The sequence below is a fragment of the Lactuca sativa genome, chromosome 8, assembly GCF_002870075.4.
Source record: "Lactuca sativa cultivar Salinas chromosome 8, Lsat_Salinas_v11, whole genome shotgun sequence".
Taxonomy (NCBI): Eukaryota; Viridiplantae; Streptophyta; class Magnoliopsida; order Asterales; family Asteraceae; genus Lactuca; species Lactuca sativa.
In genome coordinates, this window is record NC_056630.2 from 277,933,675 (window position 1) to 277,959,276 (window position 25,602).

General features: G+C 36.7%; 1 protein-coding gene across 1 annotated transcript; it reads right to left on the reverse strand.

Moving 5' to 3' along the window:
* Positions 1 to 14,220: 14,220 nt before the first annotated feature.
* On the reverse strand, positions 14,221 to 16,707 carry LOC111904916 (proteasome subunit beta type-5-B). The gene is made up of 8 exons (XM_023900619.3): positions 16,556 to 16,707; positions 15,741 to 15,866; positions 15,506 to 15,635; positions 15,255 to 15,361; positions 15,014 to 15,148; positions 14,811 to 14,914; positions 14,613 to 14,713; positions 14,221 to 14,510 (listed from the first exon to the last, which is right to left on the reverse strand). The coding sequence occupies exons 2-8, from the start codon at positions 15,855 to 15,857 to the stop codon at positions 14,383 to 14,385; spliced, it is 822 nt and encodes a 273-aa protein (XP_023756387.1). The 5' UTR covers positions 15,858 to 15,866; positions 16,556 to 16,707; the 3' UTR covers positions 14,221 to 14,382.
* Positions 16,708 to 25,602: the final 8,895 nt, after the last annotated feature.

A 25,602-nucleotide genomic window follows, 5' to 3' on the forward strand; every position in this document is an offset into this window, starting at 1 on the left:
CGATGCTTTGTGAGTTTGCTTTAGAGCATGCTCAGATGACTCATTATTTGAGCATGCTCAAGACGGACATCAGACAATTTGTTTATACTCAGTGGTGTGATACTTTTTTGGAGTTACCGAAAGTCGCCAGGCGGCGTGAGCTGGAGATTGAGTTTTAGTTGAGGGAGAAGAGGCATTCCCCGGCGTCGAAGCAGCTCAAGGTCATCGATTCTAGGTCTGGAGGTCAGTGAGACCGCACTTATGGGAAGTGCGGGAAGGTGCATGCTAAAGCTTGTCGATCTAGTGGTGTGTGCCACAAATATGGAAAATAGGGGTACTTCGTGAGGGATTGCCACCACTTAGCCCTAGTTCAGAGTATGAGGATTTGCTACCATTGTAATCAGATTGTCCATATGAGGACCAACTGTCCGTTTCGTGCCTCTAAGCTAGGGTAATCCCCCACGCCAGCTACATTGAGGATCACTTATGGGGGTCAGGGCAGGGCGGAGCCTCCAAGGGCTCAGGGTTACGCTTTCTAGCTTACTGCTAAGGAGGCCAGGGCAGCACCAAATGTCGTGATTGGTATGTTTCTATCTCTTATCTTTTTATTATGATTGTTTTATGCTTATATGTTTGTACCTATGTTAGGCACGTTCCTAGTGAACTCTTTGCCTGCTTTAGTGTTATTTGACTCGGGTGCGAGTCGGTCTTTTGTTTATCGGTCCTTCAGTAAGGAGTTCGCTTTGCCCACGGGGGATTTGGAGTGTCCGTTGCGAGTTTTTATCGCCAGCAAACACAGGGTTTCTACTTCTTTGGTTTATTAGGGATGTGTTCTAGTGATCCTTAGGGTGTCCTTTTCGATCGATTTGATTCTGATTACTATGAGGGATGTCTATGTGATCGTGGGTATGGACTGGCTGAGTTGATTTGGTGCCATGATAGATTGCGAGGGTCAGCATGTGGTAGTTCAAACGCCAAGTGGGGGAGAACTGGTTATTTATGGAAAGGGCACCAGGCATGGTTCAGGATTTTCTTTGGAAGCCAGGGCTCAGCAGTATATTCAGCATGGGTGCGCGGGTTATTTGGTGTATGTGGTGGATACACAGGTCAGTTCCAGTCGTCAGGGAGTTTGCTGATGTGTTTCAGGAGGAATTACCCGGAGTGCCTCCTGAGAGGCAGGTCGAGTTCCAGATTGAACTTGTGCCAGGTGCGGCTCTTATTGCCAAGGCACTGTACCGATTCGCACCGCCTAAGATTCAGGAGTTGTCATCTCAATTGCAAGAGCTGCTAGGCAAGCAATATATCCATCTGAGCAGTTCTCCGTGGGGAGCACCGATTCTTTTTTTCAAGAAGAAGGATGGTTCACACCGGATGTGCGTCGATTATAGGGAGTTGAACAAGTTAACGGTGAAGAACCATTATCCTCTTCCTTGTATTGATGATCTTTTTGAGTAGTTTTAGGTAGCATAATGGTTCTCCAAGATCGACCTAACTTCTGGGTACCATCAGGTCAGGGTGAGGGAGGAGGACGTGGAGAATACTGCGTTTCGGACTCGTTATGGGCATTATGATTTCGTGGACCATGGTGATGCCCTTTGGGTTCACCAATGCACAGGTAGTGTTCATGGATCTGATGAATCGGGTATGCAGGTTGATGCTCGATCGCTCAGTTATTGTATTCATTGATGATATCTTGGTGTATTCCAAGACCAAGGAGCAGCATGAGGAGCATCTTCGCGAGCTTCTGGGGTGTTGCGGCGAGAACGGATTTATGCTAAGCTCTCAAAGTGTGAGTTTTAGTTGCGAGAGGTTCAGTTCCTTGGACATCTTGTTAACCAAGATGGGATTTTGGTCGATTCGGCCAAAATCGAGGCGGTAATGTAGTGGGAGGTTCTAAAGTCTCCTTCGGATATCAGGCATTTCTTTGGGTTGGCAGGGTACTACTGAAGATTTATTCAGGACTTCTCCAAGATTGTGGTACCCCTCATTCTCTGACAAGGAAGGGGGTGGATTTTCGGTGGCGCCTTGAGCAGTACTCGGCATTCGAGACTCTTCGGCAAAGACTTTGCGAGGCTCTAGTGTTGACCCTCCCAGAGGGAGTTAAGGATTTTGTAGTCTTATGTGATGCATACATCACCGGCTTGGGAGAAGTCCTCATGCAGAGAGGATGAGTGATAGCTTATGCTTCGCAGCAGCTGAAGTCGCATGAGACGAGGTACCCCACGCACGATCTTGAGTTGGGAGCGGTGGTTTTCAATCTCAAGATTTGGAGGCATTACCTTTATGGGGTCTATTGTACTATCTACACAGATCACAAGAGTTTGAGGCATATTATGGATCAACCAAACCTAAACATGAGGCAACGCAGGTGGCTGGGCGTAGTCAAGGACTACGACTGTGAGATCCTTTACCATTCGGTTAAAGAGAATGTGGTGATGGATGCCCTAAGCCGCAAGTCGGCTGGATCTTCTGTTCCGATGATGTGCATGAGGATATCTGTGGATTCTCCACTTATGGGTTTGATTAGGGAGGCTCAGACTAAGGGTGTTCGGGAGGTGAATTGGAAAATTAAGAGGTTCGGGGGTGAGATTACCCTATTTGTGCTTGACAGTCATGGATTGTTGACCCGTTGCAGTCGGGTATGAGTTCCTATGTCTGGTAGGTTTAGACAAATTGTATTGGAAGAGGCTCATAAGTCTCGTTTTTCAATTTATCCGGGGGCCACCAAGATGTATCGGGATCTGAGATTGAGCTATTGGTGGTCGTGCATAAAGAGAGAGATCGTTTGGTATGTTGAGTGGTGTTTGACCTGCAAGATGGTCAATGTCGAGCATTAGAGGCCACATGGAAAGCTGCAGCCTCTGGAGGTTCCCATGTGGAAATAGGAGCAGATATTGATGGATTTTATCACCAAGTTGTCGAAGACGGCAAAGGGTTTGAATGTTATATGGGTCATCATGGATCGATTGACCAAGAGTGCCCATTTTCTGGCAATTCGGGAGAGCTCTTCGGTCGAGAATTTGGCCGATGTGTATATTCGTGAGATCGTTGCTTGCCATAGGGTTCCATTCTCTACTATTTCAGACCATGATGTTTAGTTCACCTCTCGTTTTTGGCAGAAGTTCCATGAGGAACTGGGCACAAGGTTGCATTTCAGCACAACTTATCATCCGCAGATCGACGACCAGAGTAAGCAGACCATTTAGACTCTCGAGGATATGTTGTCTGCATGTGTTATTGATTTTGGTGGGAATTGGGACTCCTACCTACCTCTTGCATAGTTCTCCTACAACAACAGCTTCCACTCCAATATTAGTACTCCGCCTTTAGAGCTGTTGTATGGGCAGAAATGTCGTACCCCAGTCTGTTGGGGCGAGGTTGACCACAGGGTGATGGGTCGGACTAAGGTGGTTCTGCAGACTACCAAGATGATTCAGCAAATCAGGCAGTAGTTGCAGACTGCTAAGAGTTGGTAGAAGAGTTACGCCAATCGGCACCTATCTGAGTTGGAGTTTTAGGCCGGTGACATGGTTACTGAAAGTCTCACCCTGGAAGGGTGTGATCCGCTTCAGGAAGAGGGGAAAGTTGGGTCCCCGATTTATTGGACCATTCCGGGTTATTTCTAGGGTTGGCAAGGTTTCTTACAGATTGGATCTTCCAGAGGAACTCAGTCAGATTCATAGCACTTTTCATGTTTCGCAGTTACGGAAGTGTGTGCTAGACGAGGATGCAGTGGTTTCAATGGATGACATTTAGGTTGATGAGCGCCTGAATTATGTTGAGAGGCTAGTGGCGGTTTTGGAAAGGAAGGTAAAGAATATGCAGAACAAAGAGATACATTTGGTAAAGGTACAGTGACGGTTTCGGAAAGGATCTGAGTGGACCTGGGAGTCAGAGGCTGAGATGCGAGAGCATTATCCGCATTTGTTCACCGCAGCAGGCTTCGAGGAAGAAGCGTAGTTCAAGTGGGGGAGAGTTGTAACATCATGACTCTCATGTATGATATTTATTGCTTAAAATACAAATTAATCTTTGGAACTCGTCAAGCTGATAGCCTCAGACCCGGTGAGTTGGAAGCTCTCAACTCGACAAGTTGTTAAGAAAAAGTCGATGAGTTGACCATTGCATATGAAACCCTAAAATTTAGGGTTTTTCACCCTATTTAAAGAACTTATGACTCATTGATGGCCTCCCTTATCGTCCTCTCAGTCCAGAGAAACCCTAATTTGCGCCTCATCTCTCATTTTGAGTGTGTGTGAGCTTGGAGTGTGATTTTTGGTTCTCTTTTGGAAGGAACTTGAAGCTTGAAGTGGATTGATTCAAAGGACGGCTTTAGATCTGGTATTTTCATTATTGTTGCAGTCATTTTGAGGTATAAAGTCGATACCTTGACCATCCCTTTGCTAGATATCTTCATTTGAATGTTTATGGCCATTATTAACCCATTTTAGGACCATTTTGGGATTTCAGCATGTTATGAAGCTATGACTTCAGATCTGGATGTCTCATGGCCTCCATGGACTTAAAGTCACCAACTATATCAAGTCTTGGCCCTCCTTTATGCTCTAAGTCCCTTAATAAGCTTGATTTTAGTGTTTTAGCTTCTTGATGCCATGCATGGACGTAAAGTTAGCAACTTTACGTGGTATTTTAGTTCTAAGGGACCATATCTATGGTTTGTGGCACTAGATCCGCTTGGGAATTGGTTGAGTGCTTTAAGACTAGGAGAAACTCGACGAGTCGCCTGGAGGACTCAATAAGTTGGCTCGGACTTTTCCCTGTTCCTCTGAGCACTATAGAAACTCGGCGAGTTGGTTCGAGTTTTACTCATTTTCTAGAAAACTGAAGGAACTCAACGAGTCGATAGATGCACTCGATAAGTTGGGTCAACATGGATTGTTGACCTTGGCTATTGACTTTGACTTTGGCCATGGTAGACCAAGTTTGACTTGGAGGGCATTTTGGGTATTTAGAGGTTTTGATAGAACATTCATGTGGTGGTTGTAGGCTGTTGAGTCCGAAGCTGAGATTTTGGAGTTGGATTTCACGGGTCCAACACTTCTTGAGAGGTGAGTTCTCCTCACTATACTAACAGGGTCGAAGGCACCAATGTCGGCCCTTTGGCTTGTATCCTGGTTTATTATATGATGTTATGTGTAGTGATCCGTTAGATTTGTGTTCTAGTATATAGGATAATGCTATGATTGATGATCGATTTGGCGTGTGTGATTATTATATGTAACGCCGGTAGATTAGGGCTAGTCAATTTAAGGACAATAAGTGTCAAAAATGACTTTTTGATGGAAGATTATTTTGAAGGAATAATCTAAACTAAGTGGTAGTATATGTTACAAGGATTCCGTACATATAAAGAACGTTGAAATCTGAGTTATAACGAAGAAGTTATGACATGTCGAAGTTTCGCGCCAGAACCGGTACGACACAACGCGACGTAAATATTGAATTTACGATAGAGCAATATTTGGCCTTAGCGGTCTAAATGAAAGTCATAGAATATGTTAAACCGAGAGCGTGCATAAAAAGAACGTCCAAATCTGACTTCGTATGAGGAAGTTATGATTTTTCTAAGTTTCAGCTTAACAGTATGCAGCCCAAAACTCGAATTTGAGATCGAGTGATTTTTGGTCGAAGCAATCTAAACGAGAATCAAAGATCTCATTATTAGTAGTGCAATGATAAAAAGACAGATGAAAACGGACGTCGGATGAAGAAGTTATGAATTTATAACGGAGTTTTCCTGTCTCGGCCTACTAAAAATAAATAATAAAAATAAATCAAAATTAGCCAACGAAGTCTAAAAGAAAGTTGTAGAGCGTAGTCTCACCTATGCGGGGATAAAAAGAACTTCGAAAACGGATCTCGTATGAGGAAGATACGAAAATTTTGAATTTTATTAAATAATTAAAATATTTAATTTAAATATAAAATCCGATATTATCCGATGGGGGGAGTCATCGGACTTATCCGAGTTACGCCCAACATAACTAGAGAATTCCGCCCAGCGTAATCCCAGTTTCAGCCCTTATAAATACCTTGCTAGGGTAGCCGAGTTTCTTTGCTAATTTCTCTTCTCTCTCTCCCATTTTGCCTCGATTTTCGTGCAAGAAATACGCCGAAGCCCCAATATCATTCCCGAGCCCTTAAGCAAGTCCCGAAGCCCTAAAGATCCCGAGAAGTTACATTTCCGAGCCGAAGCTCTGCCCGTGAAAAGCCCGATTTTTGTGAAGATCTCCCGATTTCACCGAAGAATACTACTTCTACAAGTCGTAGCGTTGTCCGATCATCTTCTGATCATGTGAGTGTATAGTTACTTTCTACTTAAACATAAATATAAAGTATTAACTATGAAATACGTGCTATGTGTTATATATTATTTTTCTATTTGAGATGGTCTTGGAATTGATGTTTTTATACGGGTGTTAAATGATTTAAACTGTGTTTGTATTTATATCTACAAAAATGTTGGGTAGAACATGGGTAGATTGAATCGTTGGTGACGATGCGACTTCGTGCCTATTGAGTAAAGCCTTGGTGACGATGCGACTTCGTGCTTATGCTTATGTAAATCATTAGTGTAAATAAATGTAAGTTCTATTTATGCTTATGTGTCTGTATCGGAACATGACATTCCGAGATTTCATTATATTATGAAAATACATTCTCTTTGAGAAACGTTTTGATAAATTCTTATCATATTTTGTTTTAGGAACAAATTCCTTAACAATTTTCTTTAAACGATTACTTTGATTATAAAAACAAAGCATAAACAAATCGGTTTTTTCTGGCCGTGAAATTGGGGATGTCATATTATATATGCTAGCTAGCGTTTGATATTTATGTGATCTTATGTGATGGCCGGTGGGTTGAGGCGGTCCTGCTGTGTGCTGAAGGCTAACAGATCCAGGGCGGCCCAGGTAGACTGAAGGCCCAACCAGGCGTACCAGTCAGGCCGAAGGCCCGAAGAACGGTCCAGATAGGCTGAAGGCCGGGTGAGGCGGTCCAATCATGCTGAAGGTTCTGTGAGCGATCCAGTCATGCTAAAGGCTCTGTATGCATACTTTTAGTTTATGATATTGTTCTAGTTTATATGGTGCTGGTATTTTGGTGGAACTCACTAAGATTTGGGCTTACAGTTTTGGATTATGTTTCAGGTACCTCTGATGATCGTGGAAAGGCGAAGGCTTGATCATACACTTCCTCGTATCTTATGGTATGATTTTTGGGATTACTCTGATGACAAACTATTTTGAAAACAATTTGTAATAAATGGTGGTTTTTGGATGTTTGAAAAAGTTTAAATTTTTTATGAATTTTATGAATGTTACATCGGAAGTATCTGAAACCATAAACATAAACTGTAAGTACAAAGCTTAGTGAGTTCCCCAAAGTACCACATACCAAACATACAAATATGGGCCCCTCCTTGGGGTGTATTTCAACCTAATAATATGATACTTGCAAGAAAGACCATGGGGGTGGCCCATGGCCCTTGTATGTAAGACCAGGATTTGGCCCTCAGCATTACAAGGAAATACCATAGGGTGGCCCACAACATTTGTATGTAAGACTGAGATTTGGCCCTCGGCATTATAAGTTTCATATTACTGGGTTGAAATATACCCCAAGACGGGGCCTATATTTGTATGTTTGGAATATGGTACTTTGGGGAACTCACTAAGCTTGCTTACATTTTATGTTTATGGTTTCAGGTTCTTCCGATTCGAAAGGGAATGACCCGGTGTGATGGCACAGCATCCTCCCTCATGATTTATGCAAATTGAATAATTATACTCTAATGTTTTGAATATTATGGTCTGGTATTGGAATTTGAAACATTTGGTGGATGATTTGATTAACTTTCAGTGAAAAGTTTATTACTTTTTTTGGGACGTTACAAAATGCTAAGACTAGATGCTAAATTAAGAAAAACGACGTGGCACTCAAAAAGTTGATGTGGCAAGGTGTTAGGAGTGTTACCACTCCCCTTAGTGTTAGAGTTTTTAACCAGATCATAATTAGAATTTTTATTTACCAATTAATTCGTAAATTCAAATTTAGTTACTTAAACATAATGTTTTGAGTAAATTACACGAATCGGCCCTCATGCAAGTCAAAACGTATGTTTAGACCCTATTTTTAAAACTTAACTCAAACCATCCCTCGTTAATTTAAAACTTACACGATTCATCCCTCCATACATAAAAAGACCATTTCTAAATGGGTCTTGATTGAGGTCGATTATATTGCTCCACCACTCCGTTACACTTGTATTTATCTGTTTCTTAGACAAATTTTAGATAGATTAGTGCTCTGTTGGGGTTGTTTTTTATTTGCTATTGTATCAGCCACCATGTGGTTTGATTATGGGGTTTAAGGTTTGTGGGAGGGACAAATAGAGAAGATGAAGAGGGTGATTGTGTTTTAGTGATGGTACTCTCTGTGGGAGAGAGAGAAAGAGAGAGGGCCCCAATTTTTGTCTGACCTCTAAACCAGCTAAAACAAGTAAAGGGGACTAAAAGAACAGGTTGCCCACAACTTGGTTCCCTCATAAAGTCACGAAAAAACTTAAGTGACTAAAAGGGTCAACCCTAGAAACTTCATAGGGCCTATGTGTCATTTTCCCTAATAAAAAATATTTATTATGTCCTTTTTACAAAAGAAATAGGCCTAACGCATTTGATAACTCGTTCCCCTCCTCCCTTCTTCTTCGGTACATCTCATATCTAATTATCCACCTTCACCATCCATACCGACCAACTGCAATAAATCTTTGGTTTCAAACAGAGGTGATCGACTCTAAGACACTGACCAACTTTAATCTCTATTTCACTCTCCTCTTCTATTTCATATCTTCTGATCTCATACTTGCATCCTCAGGATTCTTCTAACTCGTCTCTCTTATAGAACACCACCTCAGATATAGGGTTTCGACCCTAGGTGGCGCACAGGTGACGATGGTGATGTGGGTGTACAGGAGATGATCTGTGAATGATGGCAATGGTGGAGCTCGGTCTAAAACCCTAGACGGTGGATCGATTGAGAACAACTAACTAGATCGGGTGAACAAAACGGGTGAATAAAACCACCAGCAGCAGCAACAGTTATGTTGCTTCCTTTCCTCCTCCGCCACCTATCTTCTTCCCATCCCATCTCACTCTCTTTCTTGATTTCTATAACCATTTAGGTTACATGTTTCAAATTTGGGAACCGAAGGTGGAAGATGCAAATTGGGGTAATCGAAGATGATGAAAGGAGTAGGATTAGAGGAAGGGGGAAGAGAGCAGGTCGAGTGGGTGATGTAAGGGTAGAGGTGAGGGGTGGTGGGAGTGTAAAACGGAGGTTGTTCCCGATGAATATGGGTTGGAGATGATCGCAGAGAGAGTGCTCGTCGGAGAGATTATACAACTCCATTGGTTGGATCTTATGAGGTGAGATTTTGAAATGAAGATAGAGAAACGTGTTAAATGGGGGTAGAGGTGTGCAAGGATGAGGGCACTTCATATTTCATATATTATAATTAATAGAAAAAGAAAATAATCAAAAATCAAAAAGAAACCAAAAGAAAATAAACAAGGGCAAGATAGTTTAGATTTAAACTAATGAGATGAAATGTGCAATTTTAACCAAATAAGGGACGATTGAAGTTAATTTTTGAAAAATAAAGATTAGAAGCATCTTTTGACGTTTGTACGAGAACTATTCGTGTTATTTACTTTAATATTTTTGATATGGGCATCTTATTACCAATTAAAAAACACTAAAAACAAACCCATATTACATTTACCAAATTGCCCTAAGCTTTGTCACCTGTCTCCTTGTTGGCTATATGCACTACTTCTTCCTCTCTGCATTCTTTCTATATCCACAACCACTACCATCGCCGATCAACACCCGTCACATCCCCTTTTTATCTCCATCAACCACAACTCCTACAACCGGCATTTAATTATCAATGATAAGTATATCTGGTGACCACACACATAAAATTGGATTTGATTTTGGTTTTATCAAAGGGTTTCGACGAATGATGGTTTAGATATTGACAGAAGTCGGAGGGGCTAATGGGCAGGAGGATTTGGAGGTTTTCTGCTTCGACTTGTGCGATTTTTTAGTTATCTCTTCAAGCAAAACGGAAGAATCTCTTTTTCTCCCTCTTTTTCACTGGTGGGTTAAATGAGATTGAAAGGGTATCTATCAGAGATAGGAATAGGAAGTCGAAGTCGGAGATGGCAATTGATGGTCACCTGTAGAAAGAGATGCGATGAGGAAGAAGTGGACCAGTGATGGCGCCATGGGAGGAAGATAATGGCCATTTGTCAACTGAGAACTTTGGTGACAGTTTGTAACTCGTACTTGAAAACATCCCCTATCAAACTTTTCTTTTTCTCTCTACTAGCCTCCCTCCTCCTTCCCCTTCTTCACCGGAAACCTCTTTTTTGTCCATCAGATGGATTTCTAACATTGAAGAATATTAAATTACAAGAGAATTTGATTGTTAATCATATGATGAATTTGAGCGACTATGTTAAGATTGCAAATGGAAGTGTTCTTGTGTTACTTATGCTAATTTGGATATTAGTTAGGCTATGTGCAGTGGTCACTACAAACTCACCGGAAAAGTGGTGCCACCTCTGCGCCACGTCACCTTCACCACCAACCCACTCCACTATGGAAATGGTCACCACTAACAACATTTACTTTTTTATTTTATTTTTTATTTTTTTAACATTATATTAAATAAATAACATATTTTATATTAATTAAAACCACATTACATAATTTAAAACATAGAAAATTAAAACTAAAATACTAAAAAAACATAATCCATACTTAGAAAATTAAACCTAAACTATTAAAAAACATCAAATCTAGTTGTGATATTGGACAAGAACTTCTTGTTGAATTTTCATAAACACCCTTAAATTTCGGGTCGAGATTTGGTTCTGGCACTGTGTTTACGATTTGAAGATTGGTGAGTGCCAATTGTCGCCGGCATTGCTCCTCTGTTGAATCAATTTTTTTTTTCTAAAAAATGTAGAGTTTTTTCGATTTTCTCCGCTAATATGTCCTCGTTGGTTGATTTCCCGTTTGACGAAGCTCCCTTTCTCGCTTTGTCCCTACCCGGTGGTCAACGAAGATGGACGTCCGACGGACCCTCCCCTTCGGTGGCGTCGAACTCATCATTGAGGTCGAGGTTAGCACCAATGTCCGACTTGGACGTTCTCGGCCTTTTGTTGGAACCGGTGGTAGATCCCGAATGCGCCATTTCCGGATAAAGGACCTATTTTGGGTCATTGCGACAAACTTCCCACACTTTTTGGTTGCCAAAAGGTTTACCATTGTTGGTAATTTTGTATTGGTGCAATGCCGTTGACAAAATGTTGAAATCGTTGCTACCATTTCGATGCATATTTTTTAGATTGTCAAATACGCCGTTAAATTTGGTACATGTCGCTCTAAGATCGCGCCATTTAGCATTGACTTAATCATATGTCCGGCTCGTTTGCCTTCCTAATAACGCGTGGAAGTGGTCTAAAACACGATTCCAAAAGCTTTGTCCCGATTGCGCGTTGCCGGCATCCCCGTCTTATGATATGGCAATCCAAGCATCAGCTAAAGCTGCCTCCTCCTCCTCGGTCCATTGGGTATTTTTCTTTTTTGTTGAATCTTTTGATTTTTTTTGCCTTCTACGACTTGGTTGTGTTTCTTGAACCCGTTCGTCGTCGTCTTCAATGTCGAGGTTTACGGGTTGAGATTACTTTAGATGGTTATGAACTTGGTTGTGGATGTTGGGAAGTTTAGGGCTGAAATCGCGGAGCAGGTTGTTGTTGAAAGGGTTGAAATTGGGATTGAACAAATTGTGGTGGTGGTTGTTGTTGGTAGTAGTGTGGGTGGTATGAAAGATTGGTGAATAGAGGAGGTTGTTGAACGGAGAATGATAACAATTGCATATAGCCGATGTTCGCTAACGGATCATTTGGAGTGTTTGGGGTGTTCGGGGTGGGTGGGTTATTTCGGTTTGGATCCATGGAGGAAAGTGTATTTTTTGAATGAGAGTATATGTGTTTGTGTTCAAAGTTTGTTGTGTGTTTGAAATGTAAAAATATGTTGATATATATATATATATATATATATATATATATATATATAGAGAGAGAGAGAGAGAGAGAGAGAGAAATGGTTGTTAGTAATAAATTAATTAATTAAAATTTTTTTTACAAACGTTCAAAAAGCGTAACGGTCAAAAGGTTCCCCCAATCAATCATGCGTCTTCGCCCATCTCCAACTCCACAGAACAAGACACCCACCAGAAGGTGGGGCGGTGTTCACGCGTGAAGGGGGCTGACACGTCAGCTCCCACGCGTCTTTTGCCTTCCACTCCTGGTAGCCTTAAGGCGGATTTGATTGTGTTATTGACACCATTCCCGAAAGCTAAGATGAAACAGTGTTGATGTGTGCACTGAAAACGTGTAGTATCCAGGCTCGTAAGGTATATATTTTATCAGGCAAAATGTAAGATTTAACATAGGAGAAAAAAAAATTCCGGCAGAGAAAACAGTGAATACGAAAGATGAGAGAAATAAATAAATAAAATAAAATAAAAGGTTGACGGAAAAATGTTGGGGGCATCATTTATTCGTTGATTTCTTTAACTGAAAGAGAAATTAATTTGCATCCGCCTAAAATTTTTCATACCCATTAAGTGTCTTCTTTTCACCATTTAATTTGATTTTATTTGGTATACTTCTAATATATTCTTAATTGAGATAGTTAAAAAAATATGGAATGACATTTGTTATAATTTATTTGTGTAGGAATATTTGTAAAGATAAAAGATAGAATGCAATTTAATTTCTCTAACTAAAATATAAGGCCACAAACCTATTTTTATATAATTTTATTATTATTTGGTAAATATTTCTCAGATTACTATTACTTGGTATATATTTTTTTCTAGTAACCACGTTTTGGTACAAAATTCGACAGGTCTTACTATAGGGCAGATTGTGATTTGACAAATTAAAGTAAAAAAATTATATCATCTTTCAAAGTAAATCGGCGTTTAAATCGCATCCGGTATTAGAGAAATGCCAGCATATCGCCAAAGCCTTTCGGTATGTTTGTTATGTTGAGGGATTGCCTCAACAAAACAACAAAATAGGAGATTGGGGTGTTTTTTAACTTTTTTTAAGCATGTACTTAAAACAATCGGTGGTGTCAAGCCATCATGTATCTAACGACTACAAAACTGTGTCCATAACAACTGCAGCACAATTATGTCTTTTCATTTTGGATGACTTCTATTTTATTGGGTTCTATGTTTATAATATTTATTGAGTTAATTGTTTTGTTAATTTTGCGCAACTCGTTAAAAAGTTCACACGTAAAACATTTATATAAACAATAATAGCTCCCCAACCTAAGAAAAAGCAATATTCATTAGGGATAGGCAAAAAACGAACCGAAAACCGAAAAAAACCGACATAACCAACGGTTTAGGTTTGAATTTTACAAAAACCGAAAAATAGCAGTTTGGTTCGGTTTTGACGTATAAAACCGCCCATAAAAACCGAACCGACCCACATATATATTATTTATATTATGATTTAAACTTTTAGTTTTAGACTTTATCTCTTTAATACTTTATGTTTATTTTCAACAAACTGTTAATAGTGTTAAACTTTCATCTTTTGAACACTTTTATGTTTTTATAATACTAGAATTCGTGCTCTTCATTTTAGTATATTTAATGTAAATACAATACTATTTATCGCAACGTATTTTCAATAGGTTTAAACCCAAAAACTAAAAAAAATAATAGGAGCTCATAAACCACGGTTTAAAACCAAAAACCCATAAACCCAACCCGGAAAACTAAAAAACCAACCCATGTAAAAACCGAGAACCTATATGCGTTTAAAAACCGAAAAATCGACTTTCTACGGTTTGGTTTGGTTTTAGCCAAAAACCGACCCAAACCGACTTATGCTCATCCCTAATATCCATATTAACATGTGTACAAATTTTATTTCATTTTAGTTTAATAACTAAAATCTATACATCTCAAAGTATTTTACTGCCTCAATTAAAGCTTAATTGAAATGTTTAATGACCATTTCACATATGAAAAGTATCACTTTGCTGACAACCGATGCAAAATGGTCGAAAATTTTGCCATTTCGCATTCGGCATCCACACCCGATGCTAAAAGTTTATAACTTTATAGCAAAAACAGAGACCAAATATTTGATATAAAGAAACAAGAAAAAAGTCTCAAATCTAGTAAACAAGAAATAAAAAAAGACTTAATGTCATCTTAAACTTGTGAAATCATAAGAAAATACATTCAACTTAACATTTTTTTAATAACAAATTACCAACTCAAGCAGCTACAGCTTCAGTCATTTCCTGTTCAACAATTGCGGGTTCAACCGGATAGTAAGAGTAGTGAAGCTCCCCAACATCATCACCCGATAGCTTTGTCCATCCAGTCGGCCCCACATGATACACTTCAACAACAACACCAATATTTTCAAATCATCCATATAAATATAAAAATATAAATATAAAACCCAAATGAAATAAAAAGTAAAAATCTAGAGAGAGAGTACCGCTGGCAACACCACCACTAGCTCCATCGCGGAACGTAGCATGATAAATGGATCTTCTCGCCAGCTCAGCAGCTTCCTCAATTGACATATCATATTGATACCTAAATTTCACATAAAAGGAATGGAATTAGGTGTGGAATTAATTTATTTATTTATTTATATTTGTGTGTGTGTGGAGGGAGAGGGGGGAGTACTCACCCGCTATCAAGTACACCGTAAGCATACGGTGAGCCAGACCCAACGGAGAATTTTGTTCCCTTGAGGCGTCCACCTTCGCTGTCTACGTAATACAGACCAGGGCCCTACAAAGAAAGTAACGTAAATGTAAAATGACTATTTTGCCCTTCGTTTTTAATATTTTCATCATATACATATAAAGGGTATTATATATAGATATAAACCTTTTCATCCCATCCTGCAATCATTGTCCCAACAGACAAACCCATGCCACGGTAAGAATAGAGAATGTTGGCCAGCATCTTTGATGCGCCTGTCACTGAAATCCTTCTCTTGTTTGCCAATTCATGCAGACGACACTGAAATTTAAATAACAATAATAAAAAAATTCAAATATTGCTTAGAATAATTCAAATTGATAAGTAAAAAAGGTGATTTTGATATAAAGAAATGAAAGTAGGATGCCTTAATGCCTAAATTTCTGTGCCAAAACTGACAATCTGCAGCTCCTCCAGCCATAGTACCAAGCATATACGGATTAATTTCAATGATTTTTTTCACAGATTGAGATGCTGAAAAAAAAAACAAAATTAAAAGAGCATATTAGACTAGTTAATGCTCTTTCAAATCACGATTCATAATTAATCATTGATCAAGTAAAGATAAAATTTTAAATGAATAAAAACAGCATGATATCTCGAAGAAGAAGTGCATACATATATAGCCTCCCATGCTAGCTCGGGAATCTGCAGCAACCATCACACCCTCCTTGAAAATAAAAGCCAAAGTGGTTGTTCCCTTTGCTGGTTTTACCATTTGGATAGAATTCTTCTGAAATCCATCAAACTGAAACAAAGGATTTGATGTAGTGTTTTAGCAATAAATACATTCACTTAACATCTAGCAGAAAGGTAAAAAAAAGAAAAAGGCAAGAATTGTGAAGAAACTCACATCTGATGTAACTGGAAGGTCAAATGAAGGGGCATCTGAGAACCCATCAGAAAGCAAGTCATCACTTCCTCCATAGAGTGGTGCACTTGATTCTAGTCCACTAAAGTCGAGCTTCATGATTTCCACCTAAACACATCAAAATTCATTAGTAAGGTTTCTAGTTCACAATCTGGAAGCTACATGATTTGCAGTATACACAAATTTCATGCTCTCCTCAACTGTATTGGATAAAGTGCATGATATCTGTAGAGACTAAGGTGTTGTTTGTTTTTGATTTAGTAGGCTAAATGGATGAAAGACTTATGGGGTACAGATATCTAAGGTAGTTTTCTTTTATACTAAATGCTTAAACCATGGCTTAATGGGATAAGTGGGAGTCGTTATCAATTCAAACGCTCCCTCACGTTTCTGTTTACCTTCTTTATCCCATTCAACCCTTTTACCTAAACCCCCTCCCCTTGATCTTTTTTCGCTGCACAACATCTAAACAACCCTAAGGAAAATACGTTTCCTATTGTGTAGAAGATGGACTGATCTGCGTACATCTTCCTCAACATCTTCTCCCGCTGCTCCAGATTCCTTCGATTTTTCTAATGGGTTAACGAAACCGTCACTCAAACCCGACCAATTGCGTTGCTACATCCATGATATCAGGTTTGAAGGAGTGATGTTTTTAACAACAAAATGTACAATTCGTAACAAACCCTAGATTATGAAGACCTGATTCTGAGCGAGATCAAAGAAAATGCATACAGCAATCTACCTAGCTAAATTGAAGAGCAAATGGAAGTCGAAGAACTAAGTCGAGATCATACCTTTAAATCGGAAAGAATAGACCAGATTGTTAATACGTTGATTCAGCAGAGAGAAAACTCAAATCAGAGTATTTGAAGGAGTGATTTCTTGAACAACACTATAACTTAAAATCCGACTCTCGATGGGTTCGGAGTTCTGACCCGGTTCATGTGGATCCAATAAGTACAGCCCATTAAAATAAGTTCGTCATTTTCGCGGCTCCAGTATTAAATTTGAGTTCGGCCCATGGATTTGAAACTTTTTATTTAGGGCCAAGAAACATTATAACAACACTGAGAAATATTGAGAAATTGTTAAAAAAGTCTTAATATTTTTGGAAAAATCTCATTTTATTCTAAAATTTATTTTTTGAACAGAAAGTCTCGATTATTTCATTTTGGCTCAAATTAACAAAAAAAAAAATCATTTTTTCTTTTAACATGAAATAGCATATTATCGTCTAAAATGAAATAATTTGGAATTTTTTGTTCAAAAAAAAAGGATTAAATTGAAACTTTTCCAAAAATATTGGGACTTTTCTAACAATTTCCCTAACAACATTTATTGGTAACCAACTATCGATTTATTCTTTTAAAAACTTTTACTTGTATGGATATCAACTAGCATCGAATGTGGACTCACAAATAACAACTCAACCATCAAAGGATACAACTCAGACATCAAATGATCTAACATGGACTCACAAATAACACATCAATATTCAAAGGAAAGATCGACTCTATGATCAACAGAAGCGGGAACATGATAAGGTTCGTAATGATAATTGTACTCATATAACCACAATCAAACTCATCATTATCATAATCCAACTACTTCAAATAATCTGCAAGAAGTTTTCATATCGATACCCTCAAGAAACAGTTTACAAATTAAAATGAAAAATTGCAAATATGTGCTAAAGGAGTAAAATTATGCTTGATTACCTTGTATAAAGTGAACCTAAGGTATATATTGTCTCTAATTGTGATCAATTTGTGTAATTTTGTCGCATTTTGATGGACTGTAATGGATTACCAGCCATCCTTACTTTCATAGGGTTGGTTGAAGCATACATATATATTTACTTCAATTATACATATATATAGTTGTTATATATACATGTAATTGTTATTAAAGAGGGTTTTTTCTATTCTTCTAACATAATGGCATCTTCTTCATCAACAACATTGTTTCCTTTAAGATAAACTACAAAGGTTTGTTCGTGTTTGGGCCATTTGGTTATTATGAAGGTGGGGAGACATTAACCCTTGAGAATACTAATTTCACTAGCATGGAATACACATAGTTTTTTGATCTTATGAAGAAGGGAACAATAATGATGTGCTCATGTGTATATTATGTTGTTCCTGGAAAAGATTTACATAATGGGTTTAAAAATACTCAAATATGATGTTGATTTTAAACATTTTGTTGCTTATAGATTTAGAAGCATGTATGTGTGTATGTATGTGTATGTATGTATGTATGTATATATATATATATATATATATATATATATATATATATATATATATATATATATATATCACCATGATGAAGATCTAACAGAGTTTCTTGGAAAGGTAGACCTTGTGGTTGAAGACGATGTGTGGTAAGAGTGAAAATGAATATGACATTTCTAAAAATAATACAAGTGATAATGACGATGATGAAACAACTTCGTTAGATCACTTGTCAGCCCGTGAGGATGAAGTCGCTTATGTTAGGAAAAATAAAAAAAGTTATATGGTGTTGCCCTTACTAATGAACTTATGGGGTCATTTGAAAGGGACAAGCAAGTTGACATTGCAACAAAACATCACAACTTTTTAGATTAACTTACATGGATGCTACAAAGAGTGAAACAAATTAAATATTAATATCAGTAGTGATGATGACGATGGTATCGGGGTTTTTAGGAAACAATCAATTTATACATGTAGAATTTCACTTTAACTCTTAAGGGTGCATGCAACCTAATGGATCTCTGTCTTTTCTCAATTAGTAGCAACATACTTATAAAACAAAACTATAAACCATATGAATCAAATTCATGAATAGAACCACATACATCTTGTTTGATTTGAAACAAGCTAATCAAATACCCTTTGTAGTCTCCTTGAAAAAACTAGCTCCAAAAGTATGGCCGCCTCTAATGGTTCACACCTAAAACTTAGGAAACCCTAGGATTGAAGGAGAGAGGGGATAGAATAGAGAATTTTTTTTTAATTATCTTTATGGTTAAGGTTAAGCCGAAAATCACAAGGGGTATTCCCCTTTATATAGCTGCCTGATAATCCCAGAAACCCTAGATTTATACTTAAAACAATAATATTTCAAAGCAGTGATTATCTAGTTTCTTTTTATCCGTTGGAGGTTTCCAAAAGCTCTATCAAGAGCCTCTTAAAACCATACATACATAAGAGGATTTTAGATCCTCTCTTTTGTTCAACTAATGAATAATTGCAGCTCTGCCCTTGTGCCTTTAATTAATTATAATTAACCCATACTTAATTCCAAATTAATTATAATTATCTTAATTAATTATTACTATTTCTAATTAATATACTAATCATATAATATATTAATAAATCATTTATCTCTTTTCTTTAATTAATTCACACCATTTTATGGTTATGAGGGCAACCTAAAAAGGACTTTACTTTTACTCATCAGCATTATATCAATTTAGTTAGGACCTTAGACACCTTAATCTAACAGTCTCCCACTTGGATAAGTCGCAAACTAAGATTAAAAGTACAACTCCGAATAACCAGTAAATAGTGTTTTCCAAAGACACTTCCAAACACTGATTAGGCGTTGGTCCTAAGATATGTGATCAGTTATCCCTTCGTTCTACAAGATATCGTATGGACACAAGACATCGATTAGAATCTATCTCATGATCCAGAATTCTGTTTCTCGATTCCCGATTTACAACAACTAAATTCAGACTACTAATCGAAAACATCAATTTAGTTCGGGCCTGCCCAAGCACTTCAGATTTTGGCAATGATGGGTACAAAAGTACATACTAGTCTTAAATTTATAACCTAACAAACTCTTACTAACTATGCACTTATAGGCAGTGTACCTAGTCAAACTATAGTGTAGTTCAGGTAAGTCGGGTGTTGATCACAAGGAACGGAATTCAATTAAATAAATTAACTACTTTTAATTAAACTAAGAAACAAACTATGGTTGGGGGGGGGACCTACTAATTTTTCAATTAAGCAAAGAAAACAAGTTAACTTTAAGAATTAAAAGAATACTTCTGCCTAGATCTGATTTCACTTTATCCTATGGTTGATTTCTAATGGATAGATTATATTGATTACCAATTTTCTAGTTATTATGATCAAATATATAGGTCTTCAAATTTATGCATTAACAAGCAATGATCATGCAAAAGTTAAAAACCAAATTGATATTAAGCTCAATTAGACTATGAATGATAGTAGTTACTTTCCTATGATCAAGTTAAGCAAACAAGAATTAATTAATATTAATTATGATCTCTAACACAGTTAAAGTTACTAGATTTAATTACTTAATCTAAGATGTGATTAATCCTAGCTCTAATTATTTAATGATCATAAACAATTAGGAGATAGATTCATACAATTAATATGATCAATTATTACACAAAATATGATTTATACGCAATATAAAGTACAACTAAACATGCTAGGGTTTATATATCAAACACAAGTAAAATCAAATATAACCAACCAATAATCAAAATCAACACATATAGATCAAGTTCATCTTCACCAAATAGAAGTAAAAGGTATTTAGCCTCTCATTATAATAGAAAAACACAATAGATCCATGTAAAATAAGCTAGACATAGGTATGAAAAGCAAACCAACTAGATCAATGTTGAATTTCTTCTAAATCTTCTTCAATCCTTAAGCTTCATTTGACTTTCGATCTTCTCCTGGATTTCTAAAGGTTGTTGGTCGAAATTCACTTCAGAAACCAATTGCATGCCTCTCAATTCAACCTAATGTTCGGGATTTTATAATTGTCAAAATCGGTACACCACGTCGTGGTTTACCACCACCACGACGTGGTCTTTGAGTTAATCTCGTATCCGCCAAGTCATCTGATTGGTTGTGAATATTCCATTCACCACGTCGTGTTGGAGATCACCACGACGTGGTCTTCAATCTTGTTTTCTTCTTCATTTGTTTCGGCTCTCATTTCTTGCTTCCAGTTCCTCGTATGCTTCCTTTTTATCTCGAGCAAGCCTCTGCCTCTACAAACCATATTTTAAACATAATAAGTGTCTTTTATTCCAAAATAAACATAATTGTAGCTAAAAGTAATAGAAATATGTATGAATTTATAGTTAAATATGCACATATCAAAATACATCATACTTGATTTTTGTTTTACCCCCAAGTAAAACTGATTTTATTATAATCATATCAATACTTTAGCTACCAACATCGCATAAGACGATCCATGTTGAGCCTCTCCATTAGTCCAAGACCACAATGCATGTATTTGTGTCTAATTTTTCCTAAGAACTTCCCCAATCTTAAATACTCACAATCTTCATAAACATTTCCCCACTTCTTTTGAATACCACTCATTTTATGCATCCCTCCGAATCCATCTCTAGAAAACTTTGCTTAACCTCAAGGTTTTTTTGGTTGAACCCCCAAGCATAAATATGGAAGAATAACCTAGAAAATAAAAATACAATAGATAATAACTTGGCAAATTTCTCCTTATTTTTGGTTCTTCGATTTATTTGGAACTTTTCTTCATGATATTTATTGATCTTCGTAGCTTTGTAGACTCTTATTCTCCAACTTTGCAACTTTTTTTCTTTTTTTTTTCACTCAAAACTAAAAATCCTATAAAAACAAGCAAGGGAACTTAACTTTAACCCGTATTGGTTAGAGATATTAGTCTAAGGTGCAATGACTACTTAAGCTCTCCTGGATATATATATATATATATATATATATATATATATATATATATATATGGTACATACTGCTAAACATATTGTAGTCCTCAAACTAAGAAATGTTGTGTTTTTACCCCATGATTTCACTAGGACACAAAAGCCACAAATCCACTATAACATATTTTGGCTCAAATAAACATTAAAACTCGCATTAAATCGTCCCACACAACACTAGCAACCTAGATCTCAACACAACAATATAATTTTTTTTAACTAGATTCAATTTTAGATTATTATTTCAAATCTTTCTAATATATTTTTTTAATCCTAGTCACTTTTCAATTTTTAATCAGAATGCTTGCTTTCCTAAATTCAACCCCATACCCCCGCAATTAAATGATGCAATGTCCTCATTGCATGCTAAAACAATTAAAGAACATAAATTTAAAAATGAAGAATTAGAACAGACTCCCCGAATTTTGAAACTTGTGTGGTAATAGCTTGGACTTCTCGTGTTGGCTATGCTCCGAACAGTTTTCAACTTAGTGCCCAAGAATCTGACAGTTATATTAGTTGAGTTGTTTTGTTTCCTTACCCATCAAGTAAAAGAGTTAGATTAGGATTCGTTTTAGTTAGTACTATATATATATATATATATATATATATATATATATATATAGAGAGAGAGAGAGAGAGAGAGAGAGAGAGAGCTAAGTTCAAGTATTCTAACTAATTATTGTGCGGATATCGTATGCTATGAGAATAATAAAGAAAATATGTTGTTTGATAATATAAATACGTTCAATCTTACATAACTATTGCCATTAACATACATTCTCACTAATTAAATCGTCTATAATGTTATTATACACTTATTAGTATTATTCTCATTTCTGTCAGAATGTTGTCAGAATATTTACTTGGGTCGTATTCTGTCAGAATGAAAATGAGTGAAAAACGATGTGTGAGAACAAAAATAAATAATAATTAGCGAGAATACATGAAAATGACGATATTTTTGTAAGGTTGAACGTATTCGCACTACTAAACAACTTATTCTCTTAATAATTCTCATAGCATACGATATCCGCACAATAATTAGTTAGAATAGAATAACTAAGCCTATATATATATATATATATATATATATATATATATATATATATATATATATATATATATATATATATATATATGGTGAGGTTAATTAGAGAACCATAATTAACAAGGAACCAAGGAACCAATCATGAGTGTCGGAAATCATAATGATCAACGGCCAAGGAAATAAATTTACACTTTTACATTGGACGCACACACACCAGATTATATCAAAAAACCCACCTCCTTACCAAAAAACCCACCTATTTTTTTCGTTTAAAATATTTTTTATGCCACATTTTTTATTAAAAAAAAAAAAAAAAAAAAAAAACCCGAATATACCATTGTTTTCGATTTTTCGTCATCTTTCTATAAAGATACATGCTAATATATAAAAAACGAATTTTTTTCCGAAAAAAACTTACTTCATTTTGTTAGTTTTTTCAATATTTAAGTTTATCTTTATCAAAAAAAAAAAAAAAACTAATTATACCAAAAATATTAATTTTTTGTACTATATTAATAAACATCAACACCGACTTAAAAAAAAAAAAAAAAAACCTCTAACTCCTTAGATGAATCTAAACAGTAAATATTTCAATTTTTAACATTCACAATATGAAAAAGCTTGATCAGTTTAGATTCACATTGTGAATCTGACTTACTACTATGCACACTGTGAATCTCAGAAGGTTCACAAAAAAAAAAAAAAAAAAAAACCATCGATCAGTGTAGATTCACACTGTGAATCTAAACTATAAATATTTTAAAATTTAACATTCACAATGTAAAAAACTCGATCAGTTCAGATTCACATTGTGAATTTGACTTACTATTATGCACACTGTGAATCTGAACAGGTTTATAATGTGAATTTGAACTGAAATATCGTTTTTTTACATGAATATGAATCTATGTTTAAATAGTACAAAAAAGTAAATTTTGATATATTTATTAATTTGTTTCTATAAAAAAAAATAGACCTTAACTTTTCAACAAAGAAAATGAAGTGAGTTTTTCGAAAAAAAAATCGTTTATTATATATCATCATGGATCTCTATGGAAAGAGGACGAAAAATCGTGAATAACGGTATATTCGGTTTTTTTTTCCGATAGAAAACATGGGCTAAAAAAATCATAAACGAAAAAAAAGAAATGAGTTTTGTTATAATCCGGTGCATGTGCGTCCATTGTAAAAGTCTACAACCCTTCCTTTTGCCGTTGATCGCTTTAAATTTCGGCGTTTTGGATTGGTTGTTTGGTTCCTTGGTTAATAATGGTTTTCTATTGAACTTTTCCATATATATATATATATATATATATATATATATATATATATATATATATATATATATATATATATATATATATATATATATATATATATATATTGTAACATCCCGAAATTCAGGTAAGGCCATTTAGCCCTTCCGTTTTATCAAATGGTCAAGACTAGTCCTTGAGTGAGTTCTTGTAGCACATGAGTACGCTGGGCGTACCGGGGTACGCTGCGCGTACTCATGTGCTTAATTTGGACGCGGACTCGCCTGGGTACGGTGGGCGTACCCAGGGTTACGCTGGGCGTAAAGGGTCTAGATGTAAACCCTAAATGTTTGGCTTGTGCACTATTTAAAGGATGCTAAGGCTCATTTCTCAGCCTCCATATCAGTGAGTGAAACCCTAAGAGAGAGCCTTCCATCGTTCTTAGCTTGAGTGTGTGTGTTTTGGAGCTAAAAGTGTCTTGGTGTGTTAGTGAAGAAGAAGGAGAAGAGCTTGTGGAGGCTAAGGCTTGAAGTGCAAGTTTGGATCGAAGATCTACAGAGGAAGGAGCTGCATTTGGAGGTATAAAGTTCAAAATTTTCCTCCTTATTTGGTTAGATGATTGCATGGACCATTTCTAGGGTTAAAAGTCCCAAAGGTGGAGACTTTATGAGTGTAATGTACTCCATGGACCTAGATCTGTCCCATTTTCAGTGATATTTGTGTTATAGATCCATAAAGTTGCCATCTTGGTCGTTGTCATGAGGTTATGCTTGAGTTATGAGCTTTCTAGAGTTGGGGAATGGAATGTTATGGGTGTTAGTGACTTGTCCAGCCATGCAAAGGCTTAAAGCTACCAACTTTATGGATTAAGAGGCTTAGAAATGGTCAGATCTAAAAGTTGGACGTGGGTCTTAACTGTTTAAGACCTCAAGAGCTTAGAGTCTACAACTGGGGTTTATGCGGGGCGTAATCCCAGTACTCGCGGCGTAAGGGGTCGCACACCCCGTTTCTGTGAGGACGCCGGGTACGCCCAACATACATGTTTGGTACGCGCAACATAACCCGGAGGGTTGACTTTTGTTGATTTTTAGGGTTTGGTCAACTTTATAGTCTTTGAGCCATGGGAGGGGTAAATGTCACACCCCAAAACCAAGAACGGCGGAAACGTTCTAGGGCGGAGGACGTCATGTAAAGTATCACAACACAGTAAATGTAAATAAGCAAACAACATCATCCATTGCATTAAATATATAATTTTAATACAAGCGTGTTCTGTACAGTTATAGACACCAAAAATAATGAAACACAAAATAATATGAGATGAGTCTTGAATGCACTCCATCTTCTCAAAAGCTGGCCTCGGTACCTATCTATTGATGACCTGAGAATACAAGTTATTTTGAAAGAGTTTATCAGCATAAAGCTGGTGAGTTCATAAGTATTTTAGTGTCAATGTTTCTTGTAAAAATGTTTGAACCTGTCTCAATGTATAAGTTTGTCAAATGTAAGCAAATGTTTGAAAGTGCTTGTAAAAGTTTGAATCTCTCAGAAAATCCTATATTTTCTATAAAAGTAACCTTCTACCAAGGCTAAACTGTTTTGTAAACTTGTCTGTCATAAAAGTGTGTAATTACCCAAGTATAACTATCATTTGTTGAAAATATAGTTTGTACACTAATGCTTAAGTGAGATTATCACTAAAATATGTAATGGGTAAATCATTGTAGTACTGTAGCTTTGTATAATAAGACTACTGCTGTACTAAATACTACTACCTTAAAC